The sequence below is a fragment of the Pelodiscus sinensis genome, chromosome 23, assembly GCF_049634645.1.
Source record: "Pelodiscus sinensis isolate JC-2024 chromosome 23, ASM4963464v1, whole genome shotgun sequence".
Classification (NCBI taxonomy): Eukaryota; Metazoa; Chordata; order Testudines; family Trionychidae; genus Pelodiscus; species Pelodiscus sinensis.
Genome location: NC_134733.1, coordinates 3,704,921 through 3,727,294, shown reverse-complemented (window position 1 = coordinate 3,727,294; position 22,374 = coordinate 3,704,921). Strand labels below are relative to the sequence as shown.

Below are 22,374 nucleotides of genomic sequence, written 5' to 3'. Positions count from 1 at the left end.
TGATGACCTTTCAAGGTCCCTTCCAGTTCTAGGAGATAGGCAATCTCCATTAATTTAATTTAATTTAATTTAATGTACAAGTTTGACACCCGGAATCAAGGTCTGAACAAAGACCTGAGCTGGATGGGCGACTACATTCCACACCCTAATGACATAAAAAGCTAAGCACCGGGTGCTTGGAGCCCGTTCTATTAGCCTCATTTAGCAGGGACACTCTGACAATATTTTTCCCCATTTTTTTCCTTCTTTTTCCCCACTAGGGATGTTAAATATCGGTTAACTGAATAGTTGATTAACCTCATGAATTCTTAGCGGTTAGTCGACTAGTCTGTAGTCCCTGGTGATGGGGCCTGCAGCCAGTGTGCTCCAGCCCCACTCGTGAGGAGCCCCCTGCCATAAGAACATAAGAACGGCCGTACTGGGTCAGACCAAAGGTCCGTCTAGCCCAGTAGCCTGTCTCCTGACAGTGGCCAGCACCAGGTACCCCAGAGGGGATGGACCGAAGACAATGACCAAGTGATTTGTCTTGTGCCATCCATCTCCAGCCTTCCACAAACAGAGGCCAGGGTCACCATTCCTACCCCCTGGCTAATAGCACTCTATGGACCCAACCTCCATGAATTTATCTAACTTCTCTTTAAACTCTGTTCTAGTTCTAGCCTTCAGAGCCTCCTGTGGCAAGGAGTTCCACAGGTTGACTATGTGCTGTGTGAAGAAGAACTTTCGCTTATTAGTTTTAAACCTGCTGCCCATTAATTTCATTTGGTGTCCTCTAGTCCTTATATTATGGGAACTAATGAAGAACTTTTCTTTATGCACCCTCTCCACACCACTCATGATTTTATAGACCTCTATCATATCCCCCCTCAGTCTCCTCTTTTCTAAGCTGAAAACTTAAGCTGCCACGCTGCACTGCCTCTGTACCAGGCAGGAGCCCCCCCACAGCTCCCCTCATGGACCAGTGTCTGTTGCCCCGTGCTACTGCCTCTGATAAAGAGGCAGCAGTGTGGGATGGCAGCAGCCCCATCCAGGGGGGAGTCTGAGCTTCTGGACCTGGCATGAGTTGGAACTGAGCTGGGCTGCTGATCAGCCTGCTAAAACATTTACTGGTGGTGGGGGGTGGGAATGCGTGTAATCTATAGCATTCACCTGCAAGCTTTTGCTAATGGATTAATTGACTACACTGTTGCATCCCTACTCCCCATCCTCTCTCTTTCTCTGCTATTTATTTGTACTCAGGACCTCTTGTGACATAGTGGGGGGTATCTTGCTGGTTGCTATGCCGGGCAGTGGGTTGTGAGTGACCTCTGCTGGCTGTAGCACGGCCCAGCAGGGCAGAGGGTGAGTCATTATGCAAAGAGGGTCTCTCAACCTGTCTGACCAGCTACCCCCCAGGGAGAGAAACAAAGGAAGGTGGAATGCCGCCCCTGGCTGGGGGACAGAGCTGGAAGAGAGTTTAGTTTCTGTCTCGGAGGATGGAGGAGACAGCCTAGGCAGGGAAAGGGGCTGGGATTTAGGGGCCCAGTCTCCCCCATCTCAAGGGGGCTGAGGCATCCTAGGCCTGCCCTGGAACCAGATTACATCTGTGCTGTGCTGTATCTTGGAGAAGCAATAAACTCCCGCTATTCTACTGGCTGGTGGAGTCTGTTCGTGCCATTACGGGGACGCAGGAGACGGGAAAACCCCAACGCGTCGTCACACCCCTTAACTCCAGTCATCTGAAGAAGTGTGTTGTGCCCCGACAGCTCGTGACACCATCTACATGTTTTGTTAGTCTCTAAGGTGCTACAGGTTAACTGTTGTGGGAAGAAATACTTCCTTTTCTTTTAGACCTGCTGCCTTTTGATATAATTGGGTTATTTATGTTTCTGGGTTAAATAAAGAACACTTCATTTTCTCCACACCACTCATGATTTTATAGCCCTCTCTGGGGAGAATAGAATTGTCCTCTCTTTTCTAAACAGAACAGTTCCTGTCCTTTTAATCTTTCCTCAGATGGAAGCTGTAGCATACCCTTCATCATGGTGCTCTCCTCTCTGCCTTTTCCATTTTAATGTGTCAATTTTGAGATGGGCAGATCAGTATGGCAGGCAGTATTCAAGCTGTGGGCCTTCTACAGTGGCATCACATCATTTCTGCCTTCTCTCCCTTTCCCAGTGACTTTCTTTCTTTCTTTCTTTCTTTCTTTCTTTCTTTCTTTCTTTCTTTCTTTCTTTCTTTCTTTCTTTCTTTCTTTCTTTCTTTCTTTCTTTCTTTCTTTCTTTCTTTCTTTCTTTCTTTCTTTCTTTCTTTCTTTCTTTCTTTCTTTCAATTCAGATCCCATCATTTATTATGGATAGTTGGAATTATGTTTTCATTACTTTGCATTTATCAGTATTGACTTTCAGCCTCCATTTCGTTGCTTAGGGTACAGCTAGACTACAAGCATTTTGCATACCTTTTTCCGATTCTTTTGTCGGAAGAGGCTTTTCCAACATTTGGCTCGTCTAGATTGGGCCAAATGTCGGAAAAAAACCCTCTTTCGGAAGCCCCCTTGTTCGCGTGTCCGCTCTTCCGCAAAAAAAAGCGGAAGAGCAAACGCGTTCCCTGGACGCAGCAGAGTGTTTTTACCCTGAAAACCCCCAGAGTTCAGCTGCACCCTTAGTCATCTAGTTCAGTGAGATCCCTTTGGAATTCGTCGCTGTTCGTTCTGGATTTAAATATTTTCAAATACATTTGTCAGTGAGTTTTGCCACCCCCTTTCCAGCTAGTGTAGGAATAAGTTGAATAGTGCAGATGCTTAGTGACTCCACTATTTATTTTTCTCCACTGTGAAAACTGACCCTTTGTTTCCCGTTTTTTAACCGTGTGAGGTCCATGGGGGACCTACCCACGACAGCTTCCTTTGCTTGAGCGCCTGGGGGCGGGGCAGTCTCCGCAAAGGCGCTTCGAAAGCTCAGAGCGCTTGAGCCCTGGGATGGTAACCTTTGCCCGTGGGCTCTGTCTGGCGGGGAGGAAGCGGCTCTGGGAACAGCAGCAGGGGGAAGCTCCGTCCCTTGCTTGCAGGCACTGCCCCCCGCCACTCCCACCAGCTGGGAAGCTGCACCAGGTAAGTGGCCCAATCTCCCACCCCGGTGCCCTCCCCAGCAGCCCCCCTCCCGCACACTGAACCCCTCGGTTTTGGTCCCACTCCAGAGCCTGGGGGGCCCAAGAAGAGTTAATCCAGCCTTGGGGGAAAACCCCTGAACTCCTGACCTCAGCCCCACCCGCCCCGCCCCGCGCCAGGCTCCAGGGAAGGGGAAGTGAGCGTCTCTCTCTTTCCTGCTTCTCAGCTGGGGCCAGGTGGGTTTTTGGTTGTTTCTCACTTGTCTGGTCCCCCACAGATTTTTCCGTGGGTCAGTGGCCCCTGGCCCGGAGAAGCCCCCCCCCCCCCCCCCCCGGTTTAGCCCCAGGATCCATTTGAAAGCCCTTTTTACAGCCGTGCTGCGGGTGCTGTTCCCTGTGCCCCCGCGGGGCAGATCCTGCCGGGGCTGAAGGCTCCGAGCTCCGTCCTGGGTTCCCAGAGACGGGGAGAAGAGTGACAATAAGTGCGACCTCGACGGCCCAGCCCCCAGCATCCGCTCCTGCCGCAGCGCCGCTCTGGCTCATTAGCGGAGGAAGTGATTCAGTGAAAGGAACCTCTGGTGTGTTCGCTGGGAGGCGGCTGCACCTGGACAGCGGGTGGGCAGGGCCCTGTTCACACGCGCTGCAGCCGGGCCCTGTTCACACGCGCTGCAGCCCCCGGGACGGGACGCGGCTGAGAGCGGGGCTCCCGGGAACCGTTTCTGCGGGGGAGAAATCGCCCCAGGCTGCTGTGGTCGCCCCCCAGGCCGAACGGGTAAGAGGGGAGCCGGCAAGTTCTCACTCCACAGGAGCTTCCTTGTTTTTAACCTCTGGATTGGGGGGCCGGGTGCTGAGGGGCTCTGGGTCGGGGGGTCTTGCTCTGAGGAGGCCTGAGGTTGGGGGGCCTGGCTCTGAGGGGGCGCTGGGTCGGAGGGTCTGGCTCTGGGTCGGGGGGTCTTGCTCTGAGGGGGCCTGAGGTTGGGGGGCCTGGCTCTGAGGGGGCGCTGGGTCGGAGGGTCTGGCTCTGGGTCGGGGGGTCTTGCTCTGAGGGGGCCTGTGGTTGGGGGGCCTGGCTCTGAGGGGGCGCTGGGTCGGAGGCCTGGCGCCGAGGAGCGCTGGTTTAGCACTTCAGCTGCTCTCAGAAGGGGGCCAGGGGGTCAGGCAGGGCCCAGCCTGGCTGGTTTCACTGGCTGAGACTCCATGGCGCAGTTACACGGCTGGGTTATCAGCTGACGGGGTGGAAAGATGGGGCTGAGCCGCCGCTGGGAAATCTCCCACTCGCAGGTTGGCTTTGCAGGGCATGTGCTGGGCTGTGTCACTGCTTGGCCCCCCCCTTTCCCAGCCTGCTGCCCCGTCTGTGGAGATTGGCATGTGTGTGGGGCCTGGGGCCGTGGGGGGGACCTGGCCTTGGCCAGTCCCTGGTAACCCGGGAATGTGGGCAGGGTGGGAACGGAGCAGCTGCAGCCAGTGGGTGACGTGCACCCGTGCGGAGCCTGGGCCCTGACGCTGAGGCAGCAGGGGTGAGGAAGTGGACCAAGACTCGCTTTGGGGGGGACCCTCCAACAGGCAGCCTGGGCAGATCGAGCACACAGGTTTTGGGTCAAATCCCGCACCCAGGGAAGTCAGTGGAGGTTTTAATCCTGGCGTCAGTGGGCCGTAGCGCAGGCAGGGTCTGTAAGAACCCCTTTTCCGGAGGGCTCCTCCGGGCAGGCAGATTCAAGGCGTCCCTCCTCCCGCTTGGATGCCGTGGCCACTTTCAGGTGGGGGGGCCCTGCTCCAGGTGCTTTGTTCTGTGGGGTGCTAGCGCTAGGGGTGTATAAACCCGGCTCGGCGCTCTGGTAGCGCAGCGGCGGGTGTGTAGCCAGCACGGAGGCAGAGGGAGACACTAGGGTCTGCCCCTGCAGGAGGAAGAGCAGGACCCGCTGCATCAATCCTGGCCCTCCAGGAAACTCCCATCCTGTCTGCTTTTGCCTTTGATTTCACCCTGCCCGCTGAGCGCCGAAGCCACCGAGAGCGGCGGCTCCTCACTGCCCGCGGGTCCAGCCACCTTTGGAGCTGCCGTGTGCAGAGAGCCCAGCCCCAGAAAAGCGGATGTGTGCCGAGCCCAGGGAAAGGGGAAGCAGCACTCTGAGGGCACGTCTAAACTCCATCCCTCTTTTGAAAGGGGAATGGAAACTAGGCAAATTGAAAGTGCAAATGAAGCGCGGCTTTAAATATCCCACGCTTCATTTGCATATTCGCGTCCGAGCACTTTCGATTTGCCTAATTTACGTCCCTCTTTTGAAAAAGGGAAGGAGTCTAGATGGAGCCGGAGAGAGCCAGAGCTTATCTGCGTGTATCTGAAAGCGCCGTGGAAACGAGCAGAAAAGAGGCTGCGCGGTTGGAACGTGCTTTGGTTCATCAGGGCCCCCTGGGCTAGGCTGGCCCCTGGCAGCGCTGTGGCAGCGGGTTCCCTGGCGGAGGGCACGTTAGAGCTGTGAGAGTCAGGGGCCTCCCCTTCTCCCGGTGGCGGCGGCTCTGTCTGTGGGAGGCACTGAAGTCAGCGGAGCTGCCTCGGGGGTGAATGTGGCCCCTGGGCTTTCGCCTAAGGCTCCCTGCCACTGGAGCGGGACGGTTTTGTAATTTGAGGGGGATGGCAGCGGGGGGAAGTGATCCTGGATTTCGGCAGCGTTCCGTACCCTGAAAATCCCAGAATCCCTGCTCGGGGCAAACAGCAGCTTCCCTGGGAAGGCAAAGACGCTTCCCGAGCCACTGCACTGCTGATGAAAGGCGGCCTCCTCTGGGGAGGGCTGCCAGGCCTTTGTTTGGGCCCGGCCGAAAAGGACCCTGGCCGCTCTAGAGCACTGCCCACTGGGCCGTCAAGTCCAGCCGCTGGTGCTTAGGCAGGCTCAGGCTGGTCCCTACCTGCTCTGGCACCGGCTCCACGCTCCCATTGTCCAGGAACCAAAGCCGGTGAGAGCTGCAGGGGCGGTGCCCGCAGGCGGGAGCAGCCTGCGGAGCCTCCTGGCCCCTCTGCCTAGGAGCCAGACCTGCTGGCCACTCCTGCGGTGCAGAGTGCAGCCTGGAAGCCGGCCTGAGCCTTGCTGCACTGACAGCCAGAAGCCACCTGAGGTTAGCTCGAGCCCCAACCCCTTCCCCCAGCCCAGAGCCCCTTGCTGTTCCCCAAATCCTTCATACCCGGCCCCACCCCAGCCGGAGCCTGCACCCCTCTGCACCCACCCCCCTGCCCCAGCCCAGGGAAAGCGAGAAGGGGGAGTGAGAGAGAGCTGCCAAGGGATGTCGTGAATGGACGGGCGGGGCAGGATGGGGGCACCTCTCCGGGAGGGGGGGTAGCCTCTTTGGTTTCAGGTGCCTAGAAAGTTGGCAACCCTGCCTCTGGGGCTCAGCGTGGCAGCGGATAGCCCACAGGTGGGAAAGGAAAGCAGGCGCCGCCGGAAGCTGCCGGGTGTCGGCTGTTCGGTGGCAAGTCGTTAACTGGAAAGCAGGTGTCTTAGGCAAGGACGGTAACCAGGCTGATGTCCCAGCCTGTGGTTTGTGGGGGAGGTTGGGAAGCTGGGAGCCGCACGGTTCCTTCTGGCTCTTCAGCGGCTACATTGCATGAACAGAAGCGAAACGTATTGCCTGGCATGTTCTGTATGCTGTCGCTTGCTGCCACCGCACGAGGATAGTTGGCAGGTGATGCCGGGAGGGCAGGGGGCAGGCTACCACAGACGGAAGGGGGGTCGAGCCCCGCCATGGCCAGGGAGACCCAGGACACTCTCTCTTCAGTCCTCACTGAGACATACCCCCTCGTCTAGGGCACCATCCCTTTCGTTAGCCTCCTGGGATTGCTCCGACTGGAAGAACTTTCTTGTGGAGGCGGTGCTGGCAGCAGGGCCTCACCAGGGATCTTAAATAGCGGTTAATGGAATAGTCAAGTAACTTCATGAATTCTTATTGGTTACTTGACTATTCGATAGTCCCTGGGGGTGGGGCCAGCAGCCAGGGTGCTCCGGCCCCACTCCCAGGGAGCCCTCCTGCCACTCCGCACTGTTACCTCTGTATCAGAGGCAGCAGTGTGGGGTGCCAGGCGGGAGCTGGCCCACGAGGGGAGCCAGTTTAAGAACCAGCTCCCCTTGCCGACCGGCTGCCTGTTGTCCCACGCTGGCTGCTGCCTCTGATACAGAGGCAGCAGCACAGGGTGGTGGCAGCCCCTGTCCGGGGCGGGGGTCTGGGATTCTGGACCCAGCGAGCCAGAACTGAGCTGGGCTGCCTGCCTGCCTTGCTCCTAATACACTTTAAATGCAGAGCCACAGAAGGGGTAGGTCCTGGACCCGGCACGAGCCAGGACTGAGCTGGGCTGCTGGCTAGCCTGCTAAAAACTTTACTGGCGGAGTGTGTGTGTGCATGTGTGTGCGTGCATGCGTGTGTGTGTAGTCTATAGCATTAAGCGAAAAGCTTTTGCCTGTCGGTTCATCGGCTCCACTCTTACATCCCTCGTCTCACTGGTCCGCCCTCCTTCCTGCAGCTTGCCCGGTGACTCGTTTCCGCGAGCTTTGTTGTGCAGCCACTGAATTCCTCGGTGGAGTCTCTTGTGCCTGGGAGAAGGGCTGTGACCCCGGCATTCCTTAGCCTGACCTCGCCCTGCCGTGCTCTGCCCCTCCCCATGCCACCGGCCAGCGGCGAGCGGGGGAGGGAACGGTGCCCCTTCGGCTGTCCAGTCGCTCAGAGGAAAGGCAAAGCGGAAGTGCCTTAGAGCGGCGCTAAGTAAATATTTCCACAGGCCGATTCCTTTGGCTCCAGCCCCTGGCCGAGAGGGGGTTTGTGGGAAGAGTTCATGTACACAAACCTGGGCACGCTCCAGCTGGGCTGCATCCGTCCAGGGGCTGCACAGAACTTGCTGCCAGAATCGGGGGCGGCCACGGGCCTCCCTTGCCCCCTTTTAAACGTGGGCGTAGGGTGCGGGGCAGGAGGCCAGGGTGCTCTCCAGCCGCAGGCCCCGGGAAGGCCCAGAGCAGCACCAGCAGGAGTTGCACTTCACAGCAGTGATTAGTCCTCCCCCAAAAAACCACGGCCTCTGCTAGCAGTGCCAGGCTCTTCCCGGTGGGGAGGGGCAGCCCCCTTGCCACAAGGCCACTCACTCCGTGGTCTGCTTGCTCCGCCTCTTCTCTCTGAGCCCCCATCCCCAGCCAGGCCAGAAGCCGAAGCTGGGCTGGGCTAGGAGCCGCCCGGGGAGCCCTGGGCGGGCCATGTGCTGGGGCTGCTCTGGATGGATCTGAGTGGAGATAACAGGCTGGAGGATGCAGCCAGCAAGCCCTGTGGCCGCACCGGGCCGCGGTTCAGGAAAGCTCGGCGGGGCGTCGGCCCCCTGATGCCAGCACCGCTGAAGTGTGGTGCTCACAGAAGTACGCAGGCGCCCAAGGCCCGGCTTTGACTGATCCCCCAGACTCCCTCCCTCGGCAGGTGCCTAAAGTCGCTCGGCGCCCGTGTTCCTGCCTCCGGCCGCGTGCGGAGCTGCCTCCCTCCCTCCCTTGGAGCAGCGACGCCGGCGTGGCAGAGCGATTTGCCAAGCAGGGGGACAGAGGGTTTGGCCCCATAGCCTGGGCTTGCCACTATCTAGGAGGGCGCCTCTGCTCTCACCTACCCGAGTGGGCCCTATTGAAAGCCCCGCCTGAGCAGAAGGCAGTGCGGCTGCTCGTACGATTGCCTGGGACGTGGGAACCCGGGTTCCCCCCTGCCTGAGGGAGAGACGGGGCCTCCCACCTCTCAGGGGCAAACTCAGTGCCCTGGGCTCTGGGCTGCTCTGTGGTGGGTTCCCTCCCCCTCTCCTGCTGGTGCTAAGTAAGGAGTGAGCCTTACTAGTGGGGTGCAGGGTCCGGCAGTGGGTATGGGTGACGAGGGTTGTGACCTGGGCAAGGGATTGCAGCTCTGGAGGAGGTCTGGGTCCAGGAGAGGATTCGGACCTGGGGAGGGTGCAGAGGGTTTGGGTTGTGACCTGGGACAGGGCGTTGGGGGGAGTGAGGGGTCGGGGTGCCTGGTGCAGGCTCTGGCCAGGAGGCACTTACCCTAGCGCCTCCTGGCCAGCTGCCCAGTGGGAACCTCGGGCAGGCTCACTCCTTGCTCGCTGATCAAAGCCACTGGCTGTGCAGCTCTGTGCCATATGCTGCTGGTGGGGGTGGGGGTGGGGAGATTTGCACGCCGCATGTGCCTGCGAGCAGTGTCCAGACAGCTCCCATGACTGGTTTCCAGCCAGTGGGTGCTGCAAGAAGATTGTGGCCTGGGGGCCACATTTAGCCCGCCCCTGCTCTGGAAACCTCCTTCCAAAGCGATCCTTCGTATTGATTGTAACTCTCTGTATAAGCCGGTCTGTGCATGGACACCCAGCCAAGCTGGAACAGTTCTCCAGGTCTGGCTGCCTAAAGGTGTCGGTTCTAGATCCACGCTGCCACCATCTGACATCGGTATCCGGGCTCCAAACCTCAGGCTCGGGATGGGCAAGATCTTGTTGCCTCATCTCCTGGCTGTTCTGAACTTCCCTAGAAACTTCAAATGTGGCTTCACTGGGCGTGTTCTAGTTTTTCTTTCCTTATATAAGAACTAGATGCAGCGCTGGCCATCTCATTTCTAAGTTAGCGTCTGAAAACAAAAAAAAGTTTTCAGGTGCCTAAGTAGCCCCTTGAACCATGGTCACAGGCCCCCCGCCCCCATCTGAAATGGCCTAGTGCACATCTCGACTCCTTCCCACCCCTCCCATTGCTCTTCTTTTGTGCTGGGCATCGGCTTTCTCTGCTCAGTGCGATTGTGCCATAGGCCCTGTGGAATGGGGCAGGAAGGGGGACGCAGGGGCTGGGGAGCGTATTCATTTGTCATTTCCGTTTGTTTCCTCCTGCTGCTAGTACCTCTGGAGGTGGCAGCGCCTGACGGACAAAGCTGTGTCCACGACTTGTCCCCCAAAACACGAATCACTTACGTGAATTGCAAAGGGCAGAGGTGCGCTGGGAGCTGCGCACGGTTCTGCTCTGGGGCGGTGCAGGAGGAAGTGTTTGGAAAGTTATCTGTATCCAGAGAGACAGCAGCTCCAGGGGCAGCATGGCCCAGCAGGCCCCCACACTCCTGAGAACTAGCTTCTAGTCCTTGCTCTGCCAGTGCCCTGCTGTGTAACCTTACCCATGTCACTTGACCTCTCTCCCTTTTCCCACCCTTTGCCTGTTCAGAGCGTAAGCCCCTTGGAATGGGCGTTCTCTGCGTGCGCGCACAAGAGCTCAGTGTAGCCAGGCCCGATCTCTGCTGCCGCTCCTCAACGTTACACGCAGAGGCAGGGATGGTGCCTGCCGCTGGATCACAGACCTTTTAACGGGCTCTCTCTACCCCCGCAGTGACATGCCTCTCCAAAGTGCCTGGGCGCCCAGCGCTCACGTTTGGCATTGGCTGGAGCGCCAGGGGCTTGGCTACACCACATTTTTAGCAGAGCAGAGCCCCTAAGCCAAGCCTGGGCAAAATACAGCCCACGGGCCAGATGCAGCCCGCAAGCCACCGGATCCGGCCCGTGGAGGCAGCAGGGAGCCCAGGCAGACTCCCCCGCATGCCGCGTAGAAACGCAGCTGCAGGGCTCTGTTTCTGTTTTAAAACTGGAGGAGGGAGGGGGGAAATTTCAGGAGCTGCCCAATCCCCAGCAGAATCCCATTGGCTAGTTTCTGGCCAGAAATCAGCCAATGGGAGCTTGTTGGAATAACAAGCAGCTAAGAAGAATCACGCCCCCTCTCTTCTGCTTAGTTATTCAATGAAGCACATGGCCAGGCAGGCTGGCTGGGAAATGTTTTGAGCTCTGCAGGCAGGCAGGCTAATTTGTCTGCTGGCTGGTAAGTCTCCTGGCCAGAGCCTGTCTCTGGCACCCCACCCCCTCCCTTCCCCAACCCTCTGCCCCTCGACTCAACATACCCAAACCCTCTGTCCCCCTCTTACACCGCACCCCCTCCCAGATCTGGCCCCCCAATCTCCTGCCATAGGTCACAATCCCCTCCTACCCTAGGTCCCATCCCAAACCCCTGCACTCCAGTCCCCTGTCCTAGGTCACAACCGCCTGCTTCATCCCAACTTCCTCCCAGACTCCAGTCTCCCTCCTGGACCCCGATCCCTTGCCCCAAGCTCCCTTCTGCACCCAACCTCCATTCCAGACCCCACATCTCCTCCATTAATATCCTGGAAAGGTGCAGCCCTCAACCACTTTCCAAAAATGATTGCCCATCCCTGCTCTAGGCCATCCCCTGAGACGCCCCCTGGAGCAGTGCGCCCGTCGGGTCTCTGTGTGGCAGGCAGATGAACTCAGCGGGAAGAGGTGCAGGGCGGTGCTGTGAGGATGAGCCGAGGAATGGAAACCTCCCTTACCAGGCCACTGAAGGAGCTTGGCTTGTTTAGACGAAGGCCGAGGGAGATGCTGCCTTCCATGAACACCTGGCGGATGCACGCCAGGGAGGGATAAGTTACGGGCCAGCGCTGGCCCAGAACTAACGGATATAAACTGGCCACCAACAAGTTAAGGCTTGAAATGAAAGGAATGTTTCTCACCGCCGGAGGGGTGAGGGCCTGGCGCTGCCTTCCGAAGGGGAAGAAGAGAAAAGCCCTGCTAGTTTATGGAGGAGTCAGTAGGACGTCACAGGCCTGCTAACAGCAAATATCCCAGCAGCTGGAGACGGGACCCTCGGTGGGGAGGGCTCTGGGTTACGGCAGAGAATTCTCTCCCAGGGATCCGGGTGGTGGGTGCTGCCCCCGTGCTTAGGGTCTAACTGGTCACCATGGGCGCCGCTACACTGCGGCACAAGCTTGAAATGCTCTGCAGTTTGAGCTACGCCAATTGCGTAGCTTCTTTCGAGCTCATTCCGAGAGAGTCTGTTTCGAAATTTGGTGCTGTCTACTCCGCGCCAGATTTTAAAAGAGACTGCAATTCCGGCAAGTCCCCAAATCCTCGTGGAACGAGGTTTACCGGGACGTTGGACTAGCACCGCCGTTATTTCGATTGCATTTGGAAATAATGGATGTGCTGGAAAGACACGGAAAACACTATTCCGGGATACCGGGCGTATCCCGAAATAGCACCACAGTCTAGACACACCCCATATGGGGGCTGGGGGGGAATTTCCCCTGCGTCAGACTGCAGAGACCTTGGAGGGTTTTGCCTTTCTCCGTGGCACGGGGTCCGGTCACTAGTTTAAAGGGTGGATTCCCTGTAACTTGAGGTCTTTAAACCAGGGCTGGGGAGCCTACAGGTCTCAGGCTGGGTCTGGCACACGGCTTGTCTTGATCCAGCCTGCGCGACTCGGTGCTCCCCCCCCCCCCATTTTCCGCAGTGGGACGAGCTGGCGCTGACACCCCAGCCACGCGAAGGGATGCCATGGTCGGGGTGCCAGCAACAGCTCCCTGCTGGGGGGCAGGCCCAAACAAGACAAGCCATCGGCCAGGTCTGGCCTGCGGACTCCACCCAGCGGGGAGAGGAAGAGGCTCTGTGCACTGCAGGAAAGTGTTCCCGACAGGCACCGCCCCCTTCATTCCCATTGGCCGGGAATTGCACCTGTGCGGGGCCTCCTCCTCACCCCAAGAGCTGTGCCTGGTAGGCACCCTCTTTCTCTGCCCCTTCGCACATCCCCAGCTCACTCCTGCACCCCCCCCGCCCAGATCCACACCCCAAACCCACTCCTACACCCCCTCCCACCCAGATCCACACCCCAAGCCCACTCCTACACCCCCCCACCCAGATCCACACCCCAAACCCACTCCTGCACCCCCTCCCGCCCAGATCCACACCCCAAGCCCACTCCTACACCCCCTCCCGCCCAGACTCCACCACCCCAAACCCACTCCTACACCCCTCCCGCCCAGATCCACACCCCAAACCCACTCCTACACCCCCTCCCGCCCAGACTCCACCACCCCAAACCCACTCCTACACCCCTCCCGCCCAGATCCACACCCCAAACCCACTCCTACACCCCCTCCCGCCCAGATTGACACCCCAAACCCACTCCTACACCCCCGCCCAGATCCACACCCCAAACCCACTCCTACACCCCCTCCTGCCCAGATCCACACCCCAAACCCACTTGTACACCCCCCCGCCCAGATCCACACCCCAAACCCACTCCTACACCCCCTCCCGCCCAGATCCACACCCCAAACCCACTCCTACACCCCCTCCTGCCCAGATCCACACCCCTACCCAGGGCCAGACCGAGCCATTCTGGCACCCGGGCAGACAGTTTAATTGTGGCCAAGGTTGGGGAAGGGTGCATGCATGGCCCTGCCCCCGTGCCGGCGCGTGGGGGAGGGCGCGTGGAGCTGGCGGCGGCAGGGCGCACGTGCCCAGCTCGGCCCAGCCTGGCTACAGCTGCTGGCGTGCAGCCCGGGCTGGGCCGGGCCTGGCTGTGCAGGGCCCTGGAGCTGCGGGGGGAAGGGTGCTGCTGGCCGGCGCTGCGGGGGTTAACGCGGCCCCCGCCCCAGGCGGCCGCTGCAGGGTGGCCGCTGGGAGCTGCTGCAGCCCGTGATCTGGGAGCGCGGTGCCTGATGGCAGCTATAAGGGGTGCTGTGCGCCCCTTTCAGCTGCCATCAGGCGCCCCCCATAGGTTGGCGCCCCGGGCAGCTGCCCGGCTAGCCTATGCCTTAATCCCTCTGAAACCCACACCCCATTCCTGGCCCCACAAAATCTACTGGCCCCTGCCCTGCAGCAGAGTTAATCCAGCCCTGGGGGGAAGCCTTAAGCCTCGGGGCCTTTTCCCCCTCCTCCATGGGGCTGCCTCTTTCTCCCTTGGGGGCCAGATCAGTGAGAAGTTTTTTGCTTCTCTCTTGTGTGTGGCCCAACGGATTTTTTTGTGGGTCAGTGGCCCCTGTCCCGAACAAGGTTCCCTTCCCACTTGAAATGCTTTGAGGGGCTCAGTAGCTCAGCCAGAGGCTACGTCTGGGTCTGTTTCGGGAGTGGCTGGGTGTGGTTCTGTGGATGTGATGTGCAAGAGGTCACACTTGGAGATCTTGTGCGTCCCGGGTGGCCTTAGAGTCTGTGAGTCAGAGCAGCACAGTGCCAGGCAGGGAAAAGCCTCCGGGTGCAGCGTCCTACCGGCCCGTGCAGCTGCCCTGCTTGTTTTAGTGCCTCGATCAAAGCTAGAACGTTGTGTTCCTGGGCTGAAATTACATCCCCCGCTCCCTGCGATCTTCCCGGCTGCCTTCCCGGGGACGCACGGAGTGACCGTTTCTGGGAGTCGGGGGTAGTGTGGACCCGTGGGGAGCGGGAACCCGAGTCGGAAGACGACCGAGACGAGTCCAGGAACCCCGTGCGGGCTGAAGGCACCCAGCGTCATGCAGCTCAACCTTCGCCGCACATGGAGCCTCTCGCGGGTGTTTCAGCCGAGGGGGCAGCTCTCGCTGCTTGTTAGGCAGCCAGGGCAAGGCCTGTTCTCGCCTGCAGCATCTGGGGCCCACTCCTCCAGAACGTGGCCCCTGCTGGGCATTGGCTCGATGCGGAGTCAGGGGGGAAGCCTGCGTAGGAACTGCCACCACTCTGCAGCCGCGAGCGCTTGTCCGTGCACTGAGCACCAGGGCCCTGGAGCCGGAGGGCACGTGGCCCCAGGCAGGACCCTCTGCCAGGCCCGGACCAGAGGAGTTTGGGCAAAGGAGCCTGTTCCCACGAGGGTGGGACTGTCCAAAGTGCTCCCTAATGCCCTCGCCTCCTTCCCATGCCTGAACCCTCCCGGTGACTCAGCGGGAGCAGAGCCAGGCCGGTGCCCCCACCCTTGGCATCCAGGCTGCCTGGCCCCTTGTGCTGGCTGGAAATAGAATGGGAGGGGGAAGCGCTTGCATGGCTCAGAGGGGCCTCCCGGTCGAGGGGTGCCAAGGCCTGGGTTGCCGCCTGTGACCCCAGAGCTGGCAACAGCCTCCCTGGCCCTCAGCCTGCTGGCAGTGTGCTCGGTGCCTTCGCCTGGAAGTTGCATTCAACCGTCCACAACCCCTGGAGTGATGGGCAGGCTCCCGGGTCCTGGGCTGTGGTAACCACTGATGGGCATGAACGTGCTGCGTGTGGGCACCACCAGGCAAACCCTGCAGCCTGTTGGCCGATCGCTGAGGTCAGCGATGCCTGGTGGTTAGTCACTGGCTGGGGGCTGCCTGGTGCCCGGAGGGGGTTGCTTGTGCATCAGCTGCTCAGCTCTCCCTTGCTCGCTGCAGAAGGCTGCATGGTGGCAGGATTCCCCTGCACTTACAGCCCTGCCGTTGGGGTACGTCTACACTACAGCACTAATTTGAACTAACTTAATTCGAATTAGTTAATTTGAACTAAGCTAATTCGAACTAACGCATCTAGACCTAAAAACTAGTTCGAATTAGCGTTTTGCTAATTCGAACTAGCATGTCCACATTGAGTGGACCCTGAACCGAAGTTAAGGCTGGCCGGAAAAGGTGCCGGCAGGGCATCAGGTTAGGACTTAGAGCGTGGAACTGCTGCCTCAGGCTAGCCGAGGGCTGTGCTTAAAGGGACCCGACCCCCACCCCAGACAGACAGTTCTCAGGGGTTCCCTGCTTGCTTGTCTACCTTGATGAGGGACAGCAAAGCAGTCCTGTCTTGGAGTGCCCTGAGTGCCCACACTCGGCACATCACAGCTCTTGGCCATCAGCCCGGCTGCACTTGCCGCAGGCTGCCATCCGGGGGGGGGGGTCAATCGGGGGGCTGTCAGGATCCAGGAGGCCCTTCGGGAGAGCTTCCACCCCGAGGAGCCTGCAGAGCCACCCCAGTTCTCCCCATTGGGGGCTTGTACCCCATTCCTCCCTCACCTCCTTCCATTTACCCCTCCCTAGCTCCCCTTCCTGATGTAAAAAATAAAGGACACGTGTGTTCAAAAATAGAAACTCTCTTTATTTAACAAAACTGGGGGGGCAGGATTAACCTCTGGGGAGACTGGGAAAAGGAGGTGGGAGAGGGGAAGAGAGAGGGTGGGAGAGGGGAAGGGGAAACCTGGGAGGAGGGAGCTGGAAGGGGGAAGCCAGGGGAAGAAGGAGGGGAAGTATAAAACTATGGTACACCATATCTTCAGTACTGTGTACAGATGTGGGCTCCTCACCTCAAAAGAGATGTTTTGGCCTTGGAAAGGGTTCAGAAAGGGCAACTACAATGATTAGGGGTTTGGAACAGGTCCCATATGAAGAGAGGCTAAAAAGACTGGGACTTTTCAGCTTATAAAAGAGGAGACTGAGGGGGGATATGATAGAGGTCTATAAAAGCATGAGTGGTGTGGAGAGGGTGCATAAAAAAAAGTTATTCGCTAGTCCCCATAATAGAAGGACTAGAAGACACCAAATGAAATGAATGGGTAGCAGGCTTCAAACTAATAAAAGAAAGTTGTTCTTCACAAAGCAAATAGTCAACCTGTGGAACTCCTTGCTGCAGGAGGCTGTGAAGTCTAGAACAATCACAGAGTTTAAAGAGAAGTTAGATAAAGTCATGGAGGTTGGGTCCATGGAGTGCTATTAGCCAGGGGGTAGGAACGGTGTCCCTGGCCTCTGTTTGTGGAAGGCTGGAGATGGATGGCACGAGACAAATGGCTTGGTCATTGTCTTTGGTCCATCCCCTCCGGGGTAGCTGGTGTTGGCCGCTGTCAGCAGACAGGCTACTGGGCTAGATGGACCTTTGGTCTGACCCAGTACGGCCGTTCTTATGTTCTAAGCTCAGGGCTCATGGTCGGGGGTCTCACTGGACCAACTTGATTTTCATGCAAACCTGCTCCTGGGTTCGCATGTGGCCTTTGGTGGCCAGGCTGGCAGCTCTCCTGCCCTAGATGGCCACTTTCCAGTGCCTAGTGCGGAGATTGTGGACGTTGGAAGCCTCCCCCCCAAACCTGGATGAAGTCCACGATCTCCGCACTTGATCAGGCAGGCGCCTGCCTCTAGCAGCCCCGGGCAGGCTCCTGGGAGCTGTCAGCCTGGTCCTGGGAAGAGGCGGAGGGCTGGGTGGCAGCGGGTGGCTGGCTCATGCTGTGCCAGGTGCAGGGTCTGCTGGCTGGGTGCTGGCAGGCTTTCACCTGGCATGGCCACCGTAGCCAGACCGTGCCCCTTTAAGGGCTCTGGGGCCGGGAGGGGGGCAGAAGAGTTTCCCTGGCTTGGCCCAGAGTGTCCCACCAGGGCAAGCTGGGAAGGGCTAGCCTCCAACTAGTTTGAATTAAGTGGCTACACAGCCCTTAATTCCAACTACTTAATTTGAACTAGGCGTTAGTCCTCGTAGAATGAGGTTTCCCTAGTTCGAATTAAGCGCTCCGCTAGTTCCAATTAAGTTCGAACTAGCTGTTTGTATGTGCAGCGCCTATGGAAGTTAATTCGAACTAATGGCTGTTAGTCCGAATGAACTTTGTAGTGTAGACATACCCGTGGTCTTTTTTGAAGCCACGTTTGACGGGTTAGTTTTGCTTTCGTGCGTGTTTGCAGACTCGGTGACCCGAAGGCCCTTCTGTGGCTGCTGCGCTCTGCAGAGGGGGGTCGCTTTATCGGAAGCAGATCAATCGGGAGAGAAAATAAAGAAGTCGGGTTTTGTTCAGAGTTATGCAGTCCAGTTGCCAACAAACCTGTGGTCTTTGTTCCTTGTGACCGGGCTCTATGCCTTGGAATGGCTGGGCTCTGTGGCACGTAAAAGACCGGCTGCTTCAGCTTTCAGCCCAGAGGGACCTTCTTTAGCAAAGCCCTAAAGATTTCTGGACTGTGAAGAAGCAGAGCTCTAGGAAGGCAGTATTGCCTGGTGAAAAGTGCACCCACCTGAGAAACCTTGGCTGCTATTCCAATAGCCTGCCATGTGTTGAACGAGTCAGGTAGCCTCCCTGTGCTACCTGTGTGTTCCCCATTCTGTACCGTGGGACAGCGAGAGAGGTATCAGCCGTGAGCCGTGAGGGCTTCTGATTAAAAAGCAGCACTGGGTAGCTGCCCGGATTTTGTCCTGGATCTTTTAGTAAAAGTCATGGTCAGGTCCCTGGCAAGAAAGACATAGTCCTGGGAGCTTGTCCTGGCTTTTACTAAAACGTGTGACAAAATGGGGAGCCGTGGGCCTGGAGGCAGCTGTGGGGCCCCTGCTTGGAATTCGAGGGGCCCCACTCCCGTGGGTGATGGCTGGGGGCTGCGTGTCCCAGCCACGGTCGGCAGGCTGGAGCTGTGGGTTCCCCCTCCGCCTGGGGCAGCTCAGAGTAGGGGCTGAGTTCACAGAGGTCTCTGGAAGCCGTGGATTCCGTGAGGTCTGCGACCTCTGTGACAAAACCGTGGCCTGAAGTAGAACGATTGCGCCAGCCTCGGCTCCCCGGTGGCTGATCGGATTTGGCATCCCAGATCTGAGGAAGGCTCGTGTGTGTTTATAGACTAAGCTTGTGGACTGAGCAGAGAGCAGGATGTTGTGGACGGTTTTGTGGTTTTAGCTACAGGTTAGGGATGAAATAGTGCCGTCGGTTTCCCAATGCTATCGGCTGCACGCATTCCCCTCCCACTTGCCAGTTAATGTTGTAGCAGGCTCGCCAGCAGCCTGGCTCGCACCGGATCTGGGACCTACCTCTGCTACGGGCTCTGCATTTAAAGTGTGTGAGGAGCCAGGTGGGCAGGCAGCCCGGCTCAGTTCTGACTCGCACCAGGTCCTGGAGCTCAGACCTCCCCCCCGGACAGGCGCTGCCGCCACCCTATGCTGCAGCCTCTGTATCAGAGGCAGCAGCACAGGGTGACAGGCAGCTGGTCTGTGAAGGGAGCTGGTTTTTAAACTGGCTCTCCCCATGGGACAGTTCCCGCCTGGCACCCCAGCAGCGCAGTGTGGCAGGGGGCTCCTCAGGCGTGGGGCCAGAGTGCACCGGCTGCTGGCCCCACGCCCGGGGACTATCGAACAGTCGAGTAACCGATAAGAATTCACGAGAATTCGCAATTAACCGCTGTTTAACGCCCCTAGTACAGGTTGTTGCATTTTGTGTGTTATTTTCTTCCTCGAGGTGCCCTTCCGCCTGTGATGAGGGCCTGTCCGCTAGGGGATTCTCATTCCTTGTGGCTCCAAGGACTCTGCTCAACATGCATTTCACCAGCGTGGCGTGGAGCCGCTGGCTGGGCCCTGCCTGCGATCCCGCGGCGGTGGATCAGCCCTGTGTCCCTGGCCCTGGAGTTGGGGGGGGGGAGCTGCAGTTCCCTTTGCATGAGACAGCCCAGGTATGGGAACAGAAGGGGCATTGTCAACGTATCTCTCCAGTATCAGCAAGGCCAAAGCTCAGTTCCCTTCCCTCCCCTCCCCTCCCGTCCCGGCCCACTGCCAGCCAGACTAGACACTGTACATTTAAATCGCGAACCTCAGAGCGGCCAGACTGAGTCCGTCCAGCCAGTGTCCCGTCTGCCCACAGTGGCCAGTGTCAGGTGCCGCAGAGGAGAGATTCCGGGGCAAGTCAGGTATCGGCTGCTTTGGCAGGTTGTTTCAGAGCTGGTGGCTCAGAAATACAATTCAGTCACCTGGTGCGTGTCAATTCCAGAAAGCGGCCAAAGGGCTGGAGGAGCTGAGACCTGCCTGCTCGCTGCGGCGGCCCACGCAGCTCCGGGGGGTTGCATTGCCCATGGCACCTGCTTAGCGTTTGTCTCAGAAGTCCTGGGCGTGGCGTGTGGGCAGACGTAGGCATGCACTAGCAGCAGGCCTCTGGCTAATGAAAGCCAGGCCGCGGGTGTCCTGCGTTGTCGGGAAGCATTGTCCCGATTCTTCATTGTGTGCTTGAAAATCCGAACCACCAGACAAAGGGGGAGGAATCATTTGTAACTTGCTGGGGCTGCTGATGGTCTGGTTCTTGCGGGCTGGGTACGAAAGCTGCCTCGTAGGAGCTGCAAGCAGGCCTAGTGGTGTGGCAGCGGCACGTCCCTCCCCACTGCTGGCACCGTTCACTGCTTGACCCTTTGGCCAGGCACTGCCCTGGAGAGTTTGAATTGAAGGCTGGCACACACCTCTCCCCTTCCCTAGCTTGCCAGCTCTCCCGGGCTTGCCCGAGTCCCCTGGAATTAAGCAGGTTCGAGCCAAACTGCAGGGATTGGAGCCAAAAGTCCTGCCATGAAGTGGGGCTATGGAGACTCCCTGGTCCCTGCCTGCCCTGGCCCCACACGACTGCCAACGGCGGCTGGCACGTCCCTCCCTGCAGCCCATGGGTGTGGGGAGGGCAGGAGGTCTCTGCAGCACCCACTGCCTGGGAATGGCAGCTAATGGAAGTGGTAGGGGCAGCACCTGTGGGTGGGGGCAGCATGTGGAGCCACCTGGTCCCCGGCCCCCAGGGGCCACAGGGATGCACTAGCTGCTTCGGGAAGAGGGGCGGGGCCAGGGCGGGCAGGGAGCCAGCCTTAGATGTGCTCTGCTCCTGAGCTGGACTTGGAGCTGCCCGAGGTAAGTGCCACCCTCCCAGACTCGGCACCCCAAGCCTGTGTCTCAGCCCTGACCCCCTTCCCAGAGTCTGCACCCCACGTGCCCTCCGGCACCCCGAGCCTGAGCCCCCTGCCACACCCAAAGTCTTTCCCGGAGCCTGCAGCTCCCTCCCCCTGTCTCTGCCCTGAGCCTGCCCGCATCCCAGCGCCTCTCAGCCCCAGCCTCCTCCCACACCCAAGCCCCCGGCCGTCCTGTGCAAGCGAATGAGGGCGGGGAGGGCAGGCGGGGGCTGGGACAAGGGTGTTTGGGCTTGTGGGGTTAGAACGGGAAGCTGGCCAAGTGCCTGTGGAGTCGGCTGGCCGAGGGGGTGTTTGGCAGAGCCCATGTGCCGCCAGGGCAGCACGTTGGTGCCACTTCAGCTGGGTCTTCCGCTGAACATCGTGCAGAACCCGCAGCGCCCTGTGGCGACTGGTGGGGTCAGGCATCAGCTTCAAGCCCTGGGCGACTGGGCGCCAGCTTTGCCCCCCAGGCCAGGGTGATGGGGCTCAGCTTTTCTCCCCCCCAGGCCTGCTGCACCTGGGGGAGCCGGGCTTGGCTCACACTTAGGTCCCTCCTCCTGGAGTCGTGTGCAGGTCAAACCTCTCTGGTCCGCACACATCTGTGCTCTGTGCTCTGGCTCAGTGTTAGTGAGCCGGGTGTTCACTTCCCGGGAGTGTGGCCCGGTTTCCCGCGGTCCCCTCTGTAGCTTGAATGTCCTCTAAGAGCCCAGCAAGCAGGGGAAGTGTTGGTCATGCTGCTAGACGCTGCTGACCTCCCATGCTCTGGCAAATTCTTGGCTTCGGCACCGCTCGGGTCCTGAGGGTCCCAGACTAGAGAGGTTCAACTTTAGTAAGTGTCGCCTGACGGGGTCGAGGCGCAGTGAAGTTTGAGAACCATCTCGGAGCTGCCATGTCCTCTAGCGACGGGTGTGCTCGAAAGGGGAACCGGCTCGTACTCTGAGCCGCAGGGGGTCGATGTGGGGAGCTCCCGTTTCTCTGGCGCTTCCCTTCTGTACCCGGCAGGCCTGACTCAGCCTGGGGGGTCAGTAACGTGCAGGCGAGGCAGGAGGGGAACAGCGATGCGCTGGCAGGCAGGACGTGAGCAGAGCCCATCCTGCCTCTCTACCTTCAGGGGGTTCCTTATCCTGCTTTCCTAATATGGGAGCCAGTTGGCTGCCCCGTCCTGCTTCTCCTGGGGACAGGAGTCTCGAGCTCACCACCCTGCGCTCCCCAAGCGAATGCTGTCTCCCCAGAACCCACCCTACCTCTCTGCTTTCAGGGTGTTCCTTATCCTGCCTTCCCCATGCTGGGGCCGGCTCCAGTTCGGGGGCAAGCAGTGTTGGCAGTCCTGCTTCTCCCAGGCAGGGAGACTCAAACCCACAGCGCTGCGCTCCCCAAGCAAATGCCCTAGCCCCTAAGCCACTGCAGGACCCACCCCACTGCCCTACTTTCCGTGTGTCCCTTATACTGCCTTCCTTAATGCCGGAGCCGGCTCCAGTTCTGGTTCCGGGGCACCCAGAGCAGGGAGCAGATCGTCACTGGGAAGAGTTGGGGATCCTGGAACGATGGAGTTTCAGATCAGAAGGGACCAAGGGCCTTGTCGTGTGGCTTGGTTTATTTTCGATCCAAGGGAAACCAGGACGCTCCAGGGAGGGGAGACTTAACCGCTTCCTTATTTATTGCCAGCTTTAGCAGTTAACATAGTTCTTTAAGTTTTACAAGCCTTAAATACAATCCCTGTACAATTTAACCCTTAAATCCTGTGCATTCCAAAGCAGTTAATGAAGGGTGCTAAGGATGAGTTGACTAGTTGATTGCCCCCCCTCCCCCGCTGCCTCTATCATATAAAGGCAGAAAAGGGGGGGAAACGGGGGTACTTCAAAGTGGCAGCGCTGCACGGAGCCT

At 58.9% G+C, this 22,374-nt stretch overlaps 1 protein-coding gene across 3 annotated transcripts in view; it reads left to right on the top strand.

Moving 5' to 3' along the window:
- The window catches only part of ECE1 (endothelin converting enzyme 1), a 117,715-nt gene that overhangs the window by 10,611 nt on the left and 84,730 nt on the right, over positions 1 to 22,374 (top strand). The window contains exon 1 of one of the 3 annotated variants that reach the window (XM_075906541.1): positions 2,942 to 3,088. The exons of 1 other annotated variant lie outside the window; for it this stretch is intronic. In XM_075906541.1, coding sequence (XP_075762656.1) covers positions 2,957 to 3,088 — 132 coding nt within the window. In that variant the 5' untranslated portion in view covers positions 2,942 to 2,956. Of the gene's footprint in view, positions 1 to 2,941; positions 3,089 to 3,699; positions 3,857 to 22,374 lie in introns of those variants that run through there. One more of the 3 variants, XM_075906543.1, reaches the window with a different exon arrangement.